Below are 19,389 nucleotides of genomic sequence, written 5' to 3'. Positions count from 1 at the left end.
TTTTGAAAATCTAAAGTTGCGAAAATGTGCCAAATTACGTTAACTTCCCAATGTTCTTTTTAAAAAATTTCAGGGTCATTTAAACAATTTGGACGGTTCATTGATTAAAGAATACTCTATTCAGCAGTGTAGGCTAAAATTTATCCTGTAGGCCTAGTACAAGATCTCATGCCAAATTTGGGCCAGATCGGATTACGGGAAGGATCGCACAACGAGCCTGACTGAAGTTTGTATGGGATTTTGAGACATTTTGTTCGGGAAAAACATGAAAACCCAATTTTTCATCATTTCAGGGATACTTGATTCCTTAGCTATATCTCCAAACTGGAATGTCGTAGAAAGATCATATCTAAAAAAATGTGCCAAATGGAACAAAACAGCAATGGTTGAAGCTAAAAAAATTTTAACAAAATAAGTTTTTGGGTTATTGTACTTTGTTTGAAAAGTTTCACAAAATGTGACTTGAAGATCTTTTTTCATGATTTTAAAATGTTCCCAACATGGAAAAATTATAACAAAAATATTTATTCCAATAAATCAATCTCTCGAGTGTAAAATGAACTTTAAAATACAATATTTTCAAAGCGATGGAAAACTCCCAACTTTTTTCAAAAAAAGTTTTCTAAAATGTTGATTTTGGGTACAATTGATCCCTAATATTTGGGTACAAATGATCCCGGTATATTTTTCTTCTCAGTGGATCGTGGTCATTGCTGATTACGAGATTACTAATATTTATCCAATAACTAATATTCATCCATCAATTGTCTGAAGAAAAGGGCTAAAATAATTGATTTTCTCTTGTTTATAAAAAATTGCGCTCGTAAGTATGCAATGTCATAAGGGTTGAGATTAAGCTATAGAATTTTTTTTTCGACAATTATAGATTGTTAAATGAGAACACACATGACCAAAAAAGTCATTTAACAGGGTTTTGTTTGATTTTTTTCCATGGATTAGGGCTTTCTGGATAAAGGATCAAGTATCCCTTAGCTTTAAAAATATCGCAATTTTTTTACTCCCACGAAAATGTATCTAGTTCATCTGCGGGTTCAAGTATCGTTCTAATTTTAGGAGCATAGAAACTTAAAGTTACGCGCTGTCAGAAAATGTAAAAGAGTGTTCCAAAAAAATATGGTGAAAATAAGAAAAGGGAATCAGGTATCCCCACTGTCCCCTACGGTTTTTCTTAACACTAGAAGCTAGAAGGACCGGCAAATTGAATATACCTATTTGGACCGTGACCAGCCAGAATGACTAGTAAAGGGGATATTTTTTATTACATATTATTTTGATTTTTTTTCCTTTGATATTATCTTGTTACTTGTTATATAATAATTTTGTTATAAAATGGAAATATTTTTTTCACCATGGGTGCACGGAATCACCTTATTTTGGTATAGATGACGAATGCGTGTTTGTCATGAAATAATTTATTTATTTATTTATTTATTTATTCTGATCAACAGGTCACATATAGATCCAAATAATGACTTAAAATTAAAATTAAATTAAAACAAAACACTTAGGTCTAGCTACGGGTTCCTCAACGTACTTAGAACTTTTCTTCAGAAAACTTCCCTCGAATCGTAGAAGTCAAAATGCTCGGAAAAGCGGTTGAACGATTTCATTGCACCGATGAGGGCGCTGTTTGCAACCATAATTGTTCATTCGAATGGGAACATACAATTGAAGATCCTGATTTCTAAGACCACGGGGTCGCACACTTAGTGGAATAGCTTCCAGTAAAGTGGAACAGTCGATTCGCGATGTCAAGAGATCAGCAACGAAAGATGCACGGGTTGCATGTCTGCGGGCTTGGAGAGTGTCAATGTCTATAAGGCGGCATCGATTTTCGTAGCTTGGTAAGCGGAAAGGGTCTTGCCAGTTCAGATGCCTAAGGGCGTATCGTAAATAGCCCCGCTGGATAGCCTCGAGACGTTCAGCGCCGTTCTGGTAGTAGGGGCACCAGACGGCAGATGCGTATTAAAGAATGGAACGAACAATGCTGCATTATAGGGTTTTCGGGCAATACACGTCCTTGGAGTCCTTCGCTACTCTAAAAATGAAACCAAGACTTCTGGATGCTTTGTTGACTACGTAGTTTGTATGTGTCTTGAATTCCAGTCGCTTATCGAGGATGAGGCTGATTTCATGCTGAAGCAACTAGCAACGCAACACAACGCAACGTTCCAATAAGAAAGCGTTGCAACGCATTGGTATGTCATGCTGGCGCGACCTGTCGCTTTGAAATTCCCTACAAATCATCACTTCTCTACATCTGATAATGCTTTGAATCGTCTCCTTTCTTTTGGGAGCCATCAAAAACTCATCAAATCACGACCCGGATTGCAAGAATGCCGAAATTTGAACCGACAAAATTCCTTGTTTTTTTTGCCGGAACTAAGAATTCATGCAAATTTTCTCGCCGATTAAGATATTTTTTAGTTTATTACCACAAGTTCGGACAGATCTTCGTACTATTGTGCTTAAAACCTGGAATCACTGCTTCAAATCGAGAAAAAACAATATTCCCATTGGATTTCTTACTAGTCGCGCTACAAAACACACTGGCATCAGATTGGTCGCGCTTTACAAAGCGACCAGTATGACAGGTCTGCGCTTTTTCCATGGAGATCAAATGAGAGCTGGTTTGTCGTGTGAACGTTGCGTTGAAGGTTGCGTTGCTATTTGCTTCAGCATGACATCAGCCTAAAACTCCTGTCCCGGAAGCTGCTTGTAGTCGGCTTTGACGTAGGTTTCGTCGTCCATTACCACGCAGTCAAACTTCGTCAGCATCGTCGTGTACAGCCTCCGGGATCGAGCTTTGGCCGTCGTATTTTGTTTATCATCGCGATTTGGAGTCACTACCTTCTTGTAAGTCGATAGTCCGGTTCGTTTTTTGGCTCGATGCACGGTTGTAGACCCAGCTTATTTGCGGCATCTCGGAGAGAGAGGTTAAGATTTCGCTTGAAACTACCGGCAACTCTCTTTGTCGTCTCAGCGGCTTCGGGTTTTCGATTTCCTCCCGATCCAGACTTCCTGGCTGTCGACAAACGTTCCCCAAACACTTTCATTACATTTGTAACGGTTGATTTGGCAACTTTTAGCGATTTTGCCAGCTTTGCGTGCGAGTAGCTCGGATTTTCGCGATGCGCGAGCAAAATTTTGATACGCTGCTCTTCTTCCTTGGACGGCATTTTGACAACTGAAGAGTGAATTCCAAAATCAAAGTAGGAGCAACATTCTACACACACACCTTCGAAATGAGGGGTGTTCAGGTTTTTTAAATGCAAAATTGAAAGAAATACGTCAAGTTGATATTGACCAAATTTTGACCGTATCACCATTTACATTTTTTTGTCCATCAGAACACATCTGTCACATTGCGTAAAAACCGGATGCACAGATTGCAATCTTTGGAACTGATCATTTTTCGTTATTTACTTGGTTTCTACTTGTCAGGCAACACTTTTTGCCTGCCGGAAATGGATTTTTTGCATTATTTAAGAAGTCTGCATTCAGTTATCCCCAATAACCATAGACTTTTTACCATATTTAAGATCAAGGGTTCCACTAAGATGCTTGGTTTGAACTTCGTGAGCATCCTAGAGTGGCTCCTTATACTTCTGAACCATTTAATCCGAAAAAAAAATTAGAAAAAAAATCAACAGTTCATAAGCTTTCAAATCAACAATGAAGAATTTTTGAGGCGGGAGCAAATTTGTGCAAAATTTTTTTTTACCATTTTTTTTGCGTCGTAAATATCTCAAACACATATTAACTTAAAAATCTATCAAAAATAGGCAAGATAGTCCTTTTAATAACCAACACAACGCTACTAAAGTTTTGCATATCCGAGCTCTAATAACATAGATATCACCGAAATAAAGTGCCCGGATACTAAATGATCATAGCCTTAGCTTCTAATTGTATTAGATTTAAATGATTTTTTTTTTGTTTTCTTTAAATAATATATTTTTAAAAATTTAATCAGCATCCATTGTTATCTAAACATTTAAAGATGAAATTTCAGGATTTATAATAGCATTTAAATCTTTACTGACTTTGATGAGTAAAATATCTCTCTCCATTGAGTCTTTGCATTTAATTTAACACCATTTGGGAATTTTGAAATCGATAACTGTGCTAAAACAGCAATTTACGCCACCGGTGCCAGCCGGACTGTTTTAGCATGGTCGAAAACCGTGTTTTTCATCTACCGTTGGGACAGCCCTAAAGATGAGTGAGATAAAGAGATATGCCACTTACACAAATCCACACCGCTTAACCGATCGGCTTGAAATTTGGTATAGTGCAGGGATGAGCAACCCGCGAGATCTCTTTGTGCGGCCCGCGAAGCTTTTTTCAAATTGTTATTCCTTATCTTTTTTCTGCAATGGATTGTTGGAAAAATTAATTCAATATGATCAAATATGCACTTTTTTGCATTTGCGCTACAATCATTCAGATAATTTACTTTTTTTCTGAAATTTCAAGCATTTATTACGTTCTGTTGAAGGCATAAATGCACTATTGATTACTGGCATAACGTAATAGGGGCCGTTCAGATACCACGTGGACAGAAAAATGAGATTTTTGACCCCCTCCTCCCCCTCCGTGGACAAGCGTGGGCATTTGGCTAACCCCTACCCCCCTCCCTGGATGTCCACGTGGACACATTTGAAAAGGTTTTTATTTAAAATACCTATATGGAGGTTTCCGCCCGAAGAGGGATTCGGTTTCACGGGATAGAAAAGATACGTGTTCACTGTATAATGGTCACTTTATTACTAACTTACTATTTACAAATGATCAGATATTTATAGCTATAGATATGTGTGTGTGTGTGTGTGTGAGTGAGCGAATGCGAGAACGCTATTGGTTGTTTGCCGGTGCTATCGTTTGTTGTTGCTATTGTTGGTTTACCGGCTATAGAGCATTTCCTGAGACAGATGATGGTAGGGTAGCTTTTTGTTTTTGTTTTGAAAAATGTTAACACCAACCGGTCGCCATTTTGAACTTCAGAGATTTGCACTGTTCAATTATTTCTTCAAAAGAAATTATTTTTTCAAATTAACATTTCATAACATCAACATTATCTTCAAAGTATTTCATGTCTACAATTATTTAATATTAGGTAGTTTAAAAAATTAAGAATTTTGCATTACCATGGTTATGCATAACATTTGCACCCCCAATTTAGTTTCGTTACTATCCCGCCATTGAACATGCGTAGTGTTGTTGTTTTTTTTACCCTACCACCAGGTGCCGAAAATTGTAAACATGAGAAATCAGCTGTTCGGTTGACAAGTCGGGAAATGCTTTATTGTCTGCTGGCATCAATTGCGTGGCTGTTGTTGTTGTTATTACTGCATGCGTGTGTTTGGTTCTAGAAGGATCTCGACTGGACTGACTGATGGAATGTTCAGGAACTAGTTTGTAGTGTTAGTGGTGATTGGCTGATGATGATGAATGACGGTGAATGATGATGGAATGGTAATGATTGTGATAAAATGATGATGTGAGGGTAAGATGGTTTACGTCGCCACACCTATAAATGGCTGATTTTGTAAAACCGAACAAGAATTTCCTGATATAATTTTTTTTTTAAATTTCTTAATTTTCATATTCATCACTTGCTTTCAAGTAGCTATTTATTGTTTAAACTTAAACTGAAAAAGTATGCCTTTTAATGAATTTGATTTAAACATCTTATAGTTTATTCACCCTTAGAAAATATTTTGAAAGTAAGTATGTCCACGTGGACATGACCCACACCCCTACCCCCGTCTCCGTGGACAAGCATGGACATTTCCATACCCCCTCCCCCCCCCTAAGTTGTCCACGTGGTATGTGAACGGCCCCATATTGGAGTTTTTTTTTTAATCAGGATTCATTTTTCCTAATAATTTAACTCCTACCAATTTGAAAAGCAAAATCAATTAAAGTGAGTCGGAAGGGCAGCCAAAAATAGGGAGCTATATCAAATGAAGATCAAATAAATTTTGAAGTCCGTTAGTCAAGTCATTATTTTCGTTTCAAACAAAAAAAGTGTCGTGTGATAAAAAATATGCTCAGCAGATATTTTTTTTTAAAATCATCCTATCCAATTCAGCAAAAAGGCTTGTTTTGTTAGCATTCAAATACTAGAAAAAAAAAATCTAAACTAAAAATTTGCGAAATGTTTTTTATTTCTCAATATTGTCGAAAATTATGAAAGGTTAATAGTGTGAACGAATTTAGATTTTTTATCAACCTGAATCAGCCAGCAACGTTACCGACAAAAATTGATGAAAACAATATCTGAAATTCTGTGATTCGACCCAAAAGGTCTTTAGCGATTTCCGTGATGCTTTTTTCAGAAATTTGAAAGAAAATGTCAAACAAACATCGATAACAGTCATTTTTCTATGATTTGTGCTTACGTCGTGTGTTATGTGTATAAACATCGGAAAATTGAGTTATTTTACTTATAATTTGCATTCCACAATAACAAAGTTATTTAGCATTAGAAATCTTATCCCAATGATATCCAAATGAGATTGAAAATTATAAAAATCTGGATAAAAATTCTAGAATCAGGAATGTAGTTTTGAAGATAGTTGCTTGAAAATATGTGAAATGGATCATTTTTCAGTGATTTTGACAACTTTGCTTAACATCTCAATGCAATGATCCAATGCAAAACTTCAAAACGGGGTTTTACCGTTTGTAGGAATGAAATCTAGGCTCAGAGACAAATGTTAATTGCGGAAAAAATATTACAGAAAGTCAATTAGCGATTCAACATCCAACGCTAAGAAGACGGTGATTTCAATGAATATGTATTTTTCATACTCTTAGTTATCACTGTGGTAAGCTCCAGAATACTTTTAAATGGAAGTGATGACGAGAAGTACCATCGTTTTATCGAGAATTTTGTGAAAACAATTGTTCGCCAAAAAGTACTATAAAAATATAGATAGAATTAAAAAATAACAAAGATTTAGGGAAGTACCTTTTCAATATCTGGTATTTAAAAAATGGTGTTAAATTTTTATTTAAACACGTGAATTCGTTTTAGCTTTCCCTTTTTCAGATTTGTTTTCGCCAAATTACTCTACTTATTATTTTGAAAATAACATTGTTATTTTAAGTGCGGCCCGCAGACAAGATTTCATATTTAAATTGGCCCGTAGGTTGAAAAGGTTGCTCACCCCTGGTATAGTGATGTAATTGAACATGAGAAAGGTCGAAGTAATAGCTTCGGGCCCCTCCTACCTCAAAAAGGGACACTCCCATACAACTTTCGTTTTTATTACCGCGAACCAAAAGTCATGGCCAGTGTTCAAAATTTCCACAGTCAAAGCTCAATCTTCACTCAACTTATGAAATATAACTAGAATTGAAAAGATAAACGTATGTATATGTATCCCAAAACAATCCTTCATTCCATAAGATAATCACTGAAAGCAACACACATCAAAACAATCTTGTGTGCAATCGAATTGGCATACATCGCATCATGTCCTTCACACCGCCGCCGCACACAGTAGTGTTTGTTGTTGTTGCTGTATTCAAGCCTTCCTTGGCGCTGTTTTAATCCTTCATTACTGAAAATGTCAGCCTTTCAAATTAATATGAATATGAACAGCGCGCACAGTCATCGAAAATTGAAAGGCGGTTGCCAGCTTTCATTCCTATTGGACTGAAAGCCGGGCTAGTATTCGTTCAATTGGAAAAGACTGACAGCAATGATGGCTTCATGTGAGCTTGAAAGTCGAAAAGCTTCATTGTGACAGGAATAAGTGTTGCGCGGCTTTTAGCTTGTGTTGCTTTTGGCTTTCAATGATTGAAACGAATATTTAGCACACTGGTCATGGCATCCATTTTGTCAACTGATTTTCATTTCCTTTGTAGGGTTATTTTCACCATTAGAGCATTAGAGCAAGTTCACTGGTGTTGGGAAAAAGTGGTAGAAATTTTGACACTTACGGCACATTTTGAAAATTTTGCCATGCAAAAACATTTTCAAGATCTGTGGCCTTCTAGTTTTTTTACAACACGTGTTGTATTTTCATGACTACTTTTCATGCAACACTTCGCGAGGCTCAAGCAGTGATGTCAAAAGAATTTATTATTAATCAATGCGAAAAGACATACCCCTGTTGAACAGCTAATAACTTTTTTGCCTAATAAGATACGAAGTTACGATCTTCGACAAAGTTGTTCAGCGGAAAATTTCCTTTAGGAAATTTATAAATTAGCATAAACACCATATGCTGGCTCGGTTCCACAGACGAAACAAAATTGATGTTGATTTTTCAGTACAAAATATTCAATTTTCCCATACAAACCTAAAAGTTCAAATTTACTCATGTAAATGTTACTTTAAAATTTTGCAAAAAATCATGGATGAGTTTTGGACCAAGACGAAGCTTTTTAGACCCCAGGGTTTGAGAAATTCCAAAATGACCCCAAATCGACTCAGTCTAATGCTGTGATGCAAAAATAGCAATATTTCTATCACATACGGCTGAAATAGAAACAGTGTTGTAGAAAAATACAACGCCCCAAGATCTTGAAAACATTTGTGCATGGTAAAATTTTTAAAATGTCAAAATTTCTACCACTTTTTCCCAACACCAGTGAACTTGCTCTAAGTTGCTATCGAAATGCCGATATCTGAACTTTTCTTATATGTACTGTGGTTAAATTAAAAGCAAATTTTCGATTGCTTTGATTTAGTACACACAAAACTTTCGAGGCTCCACTTAGCAAAAATGAGCTGTTACTTTCCGTTAGCAAAATTTTTTTTTTACTGTTGAGTTAGCACTTTCCCAAATTGTCATGACTTTTGCTCAATTTGAGTAAAAATAATCAATTTACTACTAATTTAAGCATTTGAAGTAGCATGGACTCAAACTTTTAGCCTGTGCTCAAACCGCGTTCTTTATGTGCTCAAATTTTAGAAAGGCGACACAGGGAACCTGTCAGATTATTCTTGTTTTTGTTTTGCACCGCGCGCTGGTAAAAAGATTTTTGTTCCGCTCCTCGGTTTTTCGTCGTTTAATTTGAATTTGAATTTGGTAAGTAGTACATAAAATAGTGGTTAAAAGGAAAAAATAACAGAAATATTAAGCTTTCCAATCCTCAAACCGGCATCGACTAACCAGGTTTCCGAACTTTTCCAGGATCAACAGCAGCTCGTGTTAGGGAATGCTGCAGAAGTAGCCGCATTCTCCCTCCAGCGGAACGGTTACCGGTTCGGTAATCAGTGGAAAATCGCGGAATCCTAACGCTGCACATACCGGTACACGATAACCAGAAGGAGGAGAAAAGTGTGAAGCGCAATACCGAACCCAGAAGCAGCAGTAGTGGTTCCGCCGGGTGGTGTGGTTTACCTGTTGTTGGTCAGTGTTTCTAACTATCAGCTAGCAAAAAAAAATAGACTGTCTACCTATTATAGTTTTATTTCTATTCTATAAGATCCTAATATGAAATGCACTAAACTAAATTATTTCTGTTTTTCAGATTTCATTGGTGGAGATGTATAGTAAAAGCTTCAAGAACGCGATGATGGAATACACTTTTCGAAACTCGCGGAGTGATGTGAACAAAAATAAAAGAGAAGATAAAAAAAATCAAATCTCACTTTTTAATATTTGAAAACCTTTCCATTGCAAATAATTTTATTTTGGATTTTACTCAAATTCTAGCAAACGTTAGAAAAATAAATTTTGCTAAAATGTTAGCAAACAAAGGTTTTTGTTTGCTTGAAAATTAGTAAACATTCAGTCAGGACACATTTTGCTATTTTGCTAAAATTTTAGTAGAAAAAAATTGCTAAATTGATTGCTAACTTTCTAGCTGGTCAAATTTGAGCAAAATTTTGCTAATTTTCGGCCTCGAAAATTTTGTGTGTAGACTGCCCTTCTAAGCAAGATTGTCCCATGTGGAAAAACGAGCAAGCGAGAAAAACGCGATTGAAATTTTGATCTGTTTTTCGGATTTTCGTTAAATTTATAGCTCTTCCGCACCTTTCATGCATATTGTTTTTGTAGTTGGTCAATTTACATAGGAATCTATACTTACTTTTTGATTTTTTTTGCTCAAAGCAGAGGATAATCGTCAAAAACGCTTCGTGTGACACTTTTGCGTAGAATATGAGCGTGTGTTTTTTTGTTTCTATGGAAGAACTGTCACACGAGCTCTTTTTTCTTCTTTGTTATTGTGCGGGAACGGGAAGAATTTTAAAGTGTTCCGGAAAAAAAATATAATTGAGCGTTCAAAACTATAGATAAGATGAGTGCATTATTGATACTGAAGATTTACGGTTTGGAGTCAAGTTTAGAGAACAGTGACAGACAGTAATGACGATTTCCTCGGATTCAATGACACAGAAATCAGAATTGGATCAGAACGGTTCTTAAAATGTTTTTCTAAGTTTAAGGATGATCCGAATGAATCCGATTCAAGTTTTTTTTTAAACTTTTTTTTAGAACTATGAAAGAAATAGTCGAGGAAGATTCTATGCGGAAGCGCAATATTGCGCATCGATTAATTGTTTTCCTGTGGATGCCGGAAGCATTGCCGTAACCATATTAGCCGGGATGATCGAGCTCACTTGAATAAAACATTCTAGAGCTTCGATAACGTAGGCCAAAAAATACTATAAGTATCCGTAAATGTGCTTATTATGAGGAACCAGAAATAAGACAAAATGATGGATCTAAACCGGAAGTGGAAAAAAAGCTTTCACAGAAGTAACCCCCTCTCCCTTGTCCATCCCTGTGACCTTCATTCACAAAAAAAAATACATTTAACGTTCAACATTACAGTGCAATGTGTCACTAAAGCGATGTTTGAGGAATTATGCTACAGTCGAGTGGTTTTTGAAGAGTTTTTCTCAGTGGGACATTCTTGCGTAGAAACATAAACATAGAGACAATCACCTAGATGAAAATTTCGTAGATGTTCAGAACAAAGTATACTTTTTTGTGTTTGTATTCGAAAGATAACACCATAATAAGCAGTTTTCAGCAAAAAAGTGAAAATGACCCAAAAGTCACATGGGACATTCTTGCGTAGAACGGCAGTAGAATTATTCAAATATTAGAATGTACGATGCAATATTATATCCACAGATTAGTCTGTGTTATATCATCAATGATCTAAATTTATGTCATAAATGATGCTACGCTTTACATCATTGATGATGTAATATTATGTCGAATGCCGGAAATTTTATGTCTTCAAGCGTTTCTGTATTTTCCAGTGGAATTTTATGTCAAAAGTGATGCTTCTTTTTTGTGCATCCTTTTTGACATAAATTTACACCAAAAAATTAATAGTGTGTATCTTTTTATTAATTCCGGTGTTTTCGTAATTTTTCATATTATCTTGAAAACCCTCACGATCAGTTCTAGGAGTTTCAGTAGGAAACAATCAGAGCATGTGAGGTGAATGATGAAATGATCACCCGTAATGATGATCTAGCATCTTCCAGAGTTTTATCTTTCCCAAAATGCCTGTTACAAAAACTTCTTACGTTTACGAATGGATCGTAGAGATCTCTGCATCGACCTGTTAAGTAAACGTGAGTCGCTTAAGTGACTTATATTGCAAATCCGCATCCCTCACAGTCCGCAGGGTTTGGTCAGGACACCTTCAACATTCTGTGGGCGCAGGTTAAAGAGATAAGTTTAAGAGATTAAGTTATCTGAGGCAATGAAAAACTTCAGTTTCTTTTAAAATTATAGGTCAGAAGTGTTACATCATCTCTCTGGTGCAATTTCCGAAAACTGTTGTGTCATAAAAGAGAGAGTTTCTGAGTAGCGCCAACCGAAGTTTTAGGCGGCTGTTACTTAGACTGCCCCAAATTTGTATGCTAAATTTCAAACTTGTGAAATGTTATGCGCTGTAGGCTAAAATTGATCCTAGGCCTAGAACAAGATCTCAGGCCAAATTTGGGCCACATCGGATAACAGGAAGGGGTCGCTCAATGAGCCTGAAGTTTGAATGGGATTTTGAGACATTTTGTTCGGGAGGAACATGAAAATTCAGTTTTTCATCAATAACATTGGTTTATTTTGAATACGGTTTTTCTTAAATTCTTTTTGTTTCATTCGAAAACTGCATTCTGATTCGAGTTAAGATAAAAAACTTATTAGGCTTCAAAAATGGGCTAACTTAAGGGTGGTATTCATGCGTCAAAATGTTCGACGCAGGGCCAAATCAATAGTGAATATCACTCTTAAAAAGTTAGCCCATTTCTTGATGCCTAATACTTTTTTTTTACTTTTTGCCATAATTTAGGCGTTATTGAAAACCGTATTCAAAAGAAATCGGCCGAAGGGAACCAAAGTTATTGATGAAAAATTGAATTTTTATGTTCCTCCCGAACAAAATGTCTCAAAATACCAAACAAACTTCAGACTCATTGAGCGACCCTTTCGTGTGTGTCCCAAATTTGTCTTGAGATCTTGTACTAAGCCTAGGATCAATTTTAGCCCGCAGCGCAATTTTTTTTCAAAAGTTGGGTCATTTGGGGCACTCTACTGTTCATGCGAATACATATATTGATATCGAGGGGTTCTGTGTATTGGAAACGAGGAACTTATTTGAAAACTCACTTAGAAAGCTTTCACCGTTTTCGACGAGTTTAAGCGTTATCCTTTGTCAAAAAAAAAAAAAGAAAAACCTAAAACCGTGTAATGATAAAGCTTTATTTTTTTCTTTTCAGGTCGTGGACCGATTCTGTGTAACTTGCCCAACGAGAGCATGTCAACGAGAATGCTAGGAAAGGTACCGTTGCACACTCTCTTCGGAACAACAAAGTTCAACGATTGTACTCGAAGGTAGAATAGAAACAAATTTCATACATTCGGGATTCTCGAGAGGATTATAAACTTGCCAGAGCCACTTTGCCAGCATGATGTCCGAGGACGATATAAGTAACAAGAGATTGCTTCTCGAAAGGGCCAATGCCGAGAGGGAGTCCATATTCAAACGGTACGATCGCGGCCGAAAGGATATAGATATCGATTTTTGGGATGACCCCGCCTTTAAAGTTTATACCCAAGCCGACCGATATGGTTTTCTTCATCCGGAAAAGGAAGAACAAGCAACCGACGATCTGGACGAAATCCGACGGAAACATGTCGAGGTGGAACGGTGCAAAAAATGGCTAAAAATGTTGAAAAGTTGGACCAGTACGGCCACAAAGGATCGTCTGCAACGGCGGGTGTTAAAGGGCGTTCCGGACCGAATGCGTAGTGTGGTTTGGAGCAAAATGTTGAATCTAGAGCAAATGATACGCGATAATGCGGGTGTGTACGATAAGATGCTAAAGTTTGCCCGGCAATATAGCCCGGACATCCGACAGATCGATTTCGACGTCAACAGGCAGTTTCGCAATCACATCAACTACCGCGAACGATACAGCGTCAAGCAGCAAAGTTTGTTCCGGGTGCTGGCCGCCTACAGCATGTACAACATGGAGGTCGGCTACTGCCAGGGAATGTCAACGGTGGCCGCGGTTCTACTGATGTACTTCGATGAAGAGGATACATTTTGGGCGCTAAATGCGCTTCTCTCCACCGAACGTTACGCCATGCATGCCCTGTATGTGGAAGGGTTTCCCAAACTGATGCGATTCCTGCAACATCACGATAAAATCCTCACGAAATGTTTGCCCAAAGTAAAGAAGCACCTGGACAAGCACGGAGTCGATTCGGTTCTGTACTCGTTAAAGTGGTTCTTTGTGATTTTCATCGAAAGGGTGAGTAGATATTTTTTAAGCTTACCAAAGAACGTTCGAAAGGGATACCGTTATTGAAAGTCATGAAAGTTGTTGCTCATAGTGTATATTTTAAAACATGTATAAATTAATTTTTATGGTACTTTCGAAATTTAACATCTACTCATTCGACTGCGGGATCGGGAACGGGATCGAACTTGAGATCGAGAGTGGGAAGATCGTGAAGACCGGGAATAGGATCGACTTCCTCGTGGGGAGCACGCCCTGCGTCTTATTGGTTGGTAGAATGCCTCTCGTATGAAGGGTAACTTTTGTTCCGGGGACAGTTTTCGCCACGCGGATGCTCCCTGTCGAATGACTTCAGTGGGCCTGAGACTGCAATGCGATTTCCGAAAGGTTCTTAGAAAGTTCACGTACGGATTTCTAGATAATTTTCCTGGGCGACAGCTTCCACCGCTTTTGGGAGAAGCCGCGGCAGTCTTCGTAGGGGCCATACCACGGAGCTAGGAATTTCGTGTCACAAAGATTGCAATGTATGAAGTCAAATGAAGATTTTCAATTCCGAATTGAACCTGTGGTTGCTAAGTTTTGTCACAATAACATCGGGTAGCTTTGAAGTCTTCAAAATTATCGATAGGGTAAAAGTTCATCTTTTCATCATCAACTGTTGTTAAATGTCGGCCTAAAATTTTTGCACAATCTTTGATAATAAATAAATATCTACTTTTTGACGGTCGCCATTGAAAGATGATAGGTTTAAATTTATGAAGAGTTTTACTCAAAAATTGGGCTTATGCTTAATATTCAATGTTCAATCAATCACTTCTAGAGTGTTGTGTTCCTTAAGAATGTTCTTCAGGTTAATCACCAATAAGCCGTAACCACAGAATGATAATTTTCTTTACTTGTTTTCCCAACATCCACCACATAGATACCATTCGGTCTCTGTCTTCGCGTGTGGGACATCTACATGCTGTACGGTGAACGAGTGCTGACGGCCATGGCCTATACCATCCTCAAAATTCACAAAAACAAACTACTCCGGATGAAGGACATGGACCAGATCACCGAGTTCCTGCAGACGACACTGCACAAAGATTTCGGCCACGACGACGACACTGTGATAAAGAATCTGCAGCTGGCGATGATCGATCTGAAGAAGCTCAATCTGGACAAACTGCCGGCACCGCCTGCCACCGAAGGTCCCAAGTATCCGTTCGGCCAGTTTATTGAACCAAGCCTGGACCAGAAGGTGCGCCGAGTTAAGATTGTGATTTGATTCTGTATATTATTTATTGCCTGTTTTGCCTTTTGTAGATCGGCCATCGGCACGAACAGTTTACCGAGAAAGAGACGGAACTGAAAGAGATTGTGCTGCACCGGAGTGAATCGAAAGACGCGGCCGATGACGAAGATGACGACGACGGGTTGGAGAATGAGCAAAGACGGCGGAATGGCGACGCGGTAGAGATCGTGGATATCCGTGTCAGCGACGGGCGAGATCTAGTGAATGACGAAGATGATCGTACCGAACGAGACTGTGATGATATCACCGAGGACACGATCAGCAATCTGCACACAGGTATGTCTTTGTTATCATTGTCGTTCAATACCGGACAACATCCGGTCACTTCCGGTCGTTGTGGCTACTTGGAAACTCATTTATGAGTGTCATTGCTGTATTTTATATGTTTAAAGTGCGTTGTGTGTAGCTTTGGGTTGATGATTCTAGAAAGTTTGTGATTGTTAATAGTTTTTTATCGTAGCTTCTGCCTGCATGCCTCAAGCAGTGTGTACCTGTAAGTTGTAAATAAAACAGTCAGCTCAGTTCGCTAGATTTTAGTTCGTATCGCTAAATTTTAAATTTGATTTCACATATCTACTGATTAAATTCGATAAACGTGCTCGAAGACTTTTCCAAATTTTCCGAACTTTAAATTGGTCAAAACGTTAGAAATGATTTAGATAGATTTGCTTGACTAATTTCAAACTGGTATCGCTTTGGGTTTGCCATCCATCATTCGTGTGTGTGTTTATTTGTGCATTTTTATTCTTCAACTTTTGCTTTGAAAGTATGGTTTCTATGAATTGTATTATGTTGTAGTCGGTAGAATCGGTATTAACAATTATTCAGTCAGTTAAGTTCAGTAAGAAACTGAGCTGGTATTGCTATATCAGGGTTTGTTAAATTTGATGGTCATAAGTGTTTCGTAACTGTTATTTTTATAATTTTATCTAACAAATTTTTGTTCAAACCAATACGTCAAAAAAAAGAGAATTTCGATCATCAAATCGAGAATATCGATGCTATCATTTCATAATTAAAATTTAAACATTCATCAATTTATATTGGTGGAATATTAGTTTGTTCAGGTGTTTCCGGCTACTTATATTCATTGCAAGGGGCATTTTGAAAAGTTTAGCAAAACTGCAAATTTTCCCCTTTTGTGATTTTGACTAAGTTTGTTTTATTCAAATTTCTCGACGGTGTCGTCCGGAGTGTGATATTATATTCCGACATCGAATTTATTTATGGAATATTTTCAGGGTTCTTTTACGGCAAGGATTCCCTTTCAGGATTATTCTGTTAGAACCAGGCTTCTTCGATTCTCTTGATTTTTGCTCACTTTTTCTCATCTGCTTGTTAAACTCCTAAGAGAAACATGCTTTTTCACACTGAAACCGATCAAGCAGCCCACGTTTTGTTGCAGAGCATTTCAAAAACGCAGTCACCCAATTTCATTCTCGCAGGGAGAAATGTTCATCAGCTTCTCAGTTACTGCCTGAGAAATCAACGACCGAACAGGAATGGACGCTTCGGTTGTGGTTTATTTTAGCACTTGCTGAGGCCAAAGTTCCATAATTTCACATAGAAAGAGGACGGTTCAATCACACATTGAAGCTGTCCACGTGATTTGGTGAAACGATCAAATTTCATATGCGATTTGCATTTCTTTTTCTCTTAGGAGCGATGAGAATAGTAAAACTATGCCCTCGCCTTCACTGAGCACTTCATTTCACTGATCACACGTAACGCTATTGAGGTGTTTTCAGAGTTACAAACCAACAGTGCTCTGACAGTAGAAGAGTGATCATTCGTTAGAGAAAAAATTTCTCTTGGCTCTCTCAGCAGCAGATGATGAAATGCTCATTTAAAATCTCCTCACAATTATTAGGAGCGAAAAAGTTCAATGTCTCCTTTTGGGCAAGATGAGCAAAATAAAGCCTGGTTAGAACTTGTACAGAAGACACAGATATTTCTACAATTAAATGCTAGACTTTATATCTCACCACAAATGTGAGTCCAGATTAGGGTTTAAACGTACCCCCTAAGATCGCATTGCTTTTAGATCGAGGTTTAATACGAGGCTATTGACCTTCCATATAGCATCTGATTTGAAAAGCTTCAAAATCCTCAGCTTTTTAGTAGAGTTTGGCTGAACATTTCTCCCTCTCACTCTTTTCGCGATCGTTTAAAAATATTCTCAACGTCCAGAGTTATCAATTTTCTGCTACTTAACCTGGACCTGGAGGAAACAAAGATTGCATGGTCTTCCGATTTCTCCGTATCCACGCAACTCGGTCGCACGTCCTTGTGGGTGCATCTGTTGAGATCGTCCTACAGACACAGAAAACTCGCACGGCTTTCAGCGCTCCGTCATTTGGACCACAGCTGTGAACAGTTTGGTAGATTCCAAAGGGTCAAAGAGTGATTTATGTACCATTCGTGGCCACAACTTCCTTGTTGGTAACTGGCTCAATGTCGTGGACTTCCCCGTACGGCGCTGATGGCCACTTCTTGTCGGCAAACTTGGGCCAACTATAGGTTTATCCCCATGGGATGTCGTCTGAGCCCTGAAATGTTAACTGTTTTTTAATAGCCTGCTTGAATGCTACCCTGGTCGCTTGGTAGAGACGCGCCTCTCGATTCTCCATGATTTCTCGCACCTCGCATCATTTCTCGTCCGTTGAGCTATCCTTCAGACTACCAAGCAGTTAGCACAAAGCTCTGAAATTCACCAGTAAGCCGGTTGTCGCCATTGTTCCGGAACATCCTGCTTGACATGGTCATGTCATGATCATCATCTCTTCTGTAGATTCTTCAACGTTCTGGAAATGAGATGCTTTCTGCATGTTTATTGTTTTTTAAACTTTGGTCTCTCATCTCCGCTACTGAACCCATTGCTTGTTAGAAAACCAAAAGATTCTAACCTCCGCGTTAATGGATAGCCTTGTAGGGATGAATCATCCCAGAGGATGAAAATCCCGTACAAAAAAATGGATAGCCTGGTAACCTCCCTGCGTGCAATCTTAATATACACTCTAATTTATGTCAGCTTGTAATGATGCGCTCAAAAAGTTACACAATTTCACCTCCAGTCTTGTGTAGGGCTCCAATATAGTTTGGTCTATCGGATCATAACACCTTCTACTGCAGTTTGCTGACCAAGTGTTAGTGTCGACTCATATTATTACTTCCCGTTTGTCAATTGATCTTTCCATTCACAAATCCGTTCATAGACAGCCACTCCATATCACTTATTCCGATGAGATTTAATTCGTTTGTTTGTGTAAAATTTCTATGGATCACATGTTGATCCTAATAAAAACTTAATTAAATAATGAATTTAAAAAACTACTTCAATCTATACGGTTCTCAGCACCATTGATTTTTTTCTTCGGAAAGCAGCCCTGGAAACGTCGAAGTAGAAGACTCGGCAAAGAGTTTGAAAGCTCTCAAAATTCTTTCTAGAGCGCTGTTAGCTCCTTAGTTGTTCAGCCGGATGGGATCATAGAGCTGCAGATTTTAGGTTCCTTAATCCATCGACGCAAGGAGACGACTAATGCACGTGCACGTGGCTTTGATGAAAAAAAAAAATGTCCCAAGTGGCTTCCCTGAGATACACGTAAACAAGCGGAAAATTGTCTCGAAAAATAATTTCCAATATGAACTGATAACTCCGTTCCGTCAAGTAGCTTTGAAACCAGTCCAATAGAGATCCACAGAATCCTATTGTTACGACGTTCGTTACGGGGGTGTGACCGAGGTAAAAGTAAGAACGCGAACGACGTAAACTACTAGAAAATACTTCTTTTATTACTGGTAAACATATACTTTGTGTGGACGTAATTTAGGCTGTGTAACAATATAGAGATCTCGAACCTAACTAACTATTATGCTGACGTGGCATCAGCAGGTCGGCAAGCACTGTTGCCTCGGAACTCTTCGAGGACGTGAAAATCTTCGTAACATTTGTACGGCTGATTGTTTTCCGATGGCAGATTGAAATCTTGATATAGATGTGCTGGTTTCAGAGGGTTGAGGTATCGGGCCGGATACGGTTTCCGGCGATGGTGGTGTAAGCGTAGAGGTTTATATCGGTGATGGCAGACCAGCTTACGACTTGTGAACATCAACCAAAGTTTTCGGCGTAGATACTGGCAAAGACTGCTGATTCTGCGTTGATATTAGCGAAGATTGTACTTTCTCCAGTATGACACCCGGGAACCAGTACCACTTATTCTTGGCGTAGCAATACCACCGTTAAACAATTTAGCCCATTCAAGCCTAATAACTTTTTTATCTTAACTCTTATCGAAATGTCTTCGGATGAAATATTTTTCATAATTTAGGCTTTAAGAAA

The 19,389-nt window shown here is 38.1% G+C and overlaps 1 protein-coding gene across 8 annotated transcripts in view; it reads left to right on the top strand.

The window, feature by feature from the left end:
* Positions 1-19,389, top strand: part of LOC129751779 (USP6 N-terminal-like protein) — a 67,204-nt gene that overhangs the window by 15,485 nt on the left and 32,330 nt on the right. For all 8 annotated transcript variants that reach the window (XM_055747485.1, XM_055747481.1, XM_055747482.1 and 5 more), the window contains 3 exons: positions 12,728-13,765; positions 14,676-14,996; positions 15,062-15,326. In XM_055747485.1, the coding sequence (XP_055603460.1) occupies positions 12,917-13,765; positions 14,676-14,996; positions 15,062-15,326 (1,435 nt within the window). In that variant the 5' untranslated portion in view covers positions 12,728-12,916. The remainder of the gene's footprint in view (positions 1-12,727; positions 13,766-14,675; positions 14,997-15,061; positions 15,327-19,389) is intronic.

This window comes from Uranotaenia lowii, chromosome 3 (genome assembly GCF_029784155.1).
Source record: "Uranotaenia lowii strain MFRU-FL chromosome 3, ASM2978415v1, whole genome shotgun sequence".
NCBI classification, from domain to species: domain Eukaryota; kingdom Metazoa; phylum Arthropoda; class Insecta; order Diptera; family Culicidae; genus Uranotaenia; species Uranotaenia lowii.
This window is presented reverse-complemented; position numbering and strand designations above follow the sequence as displayed.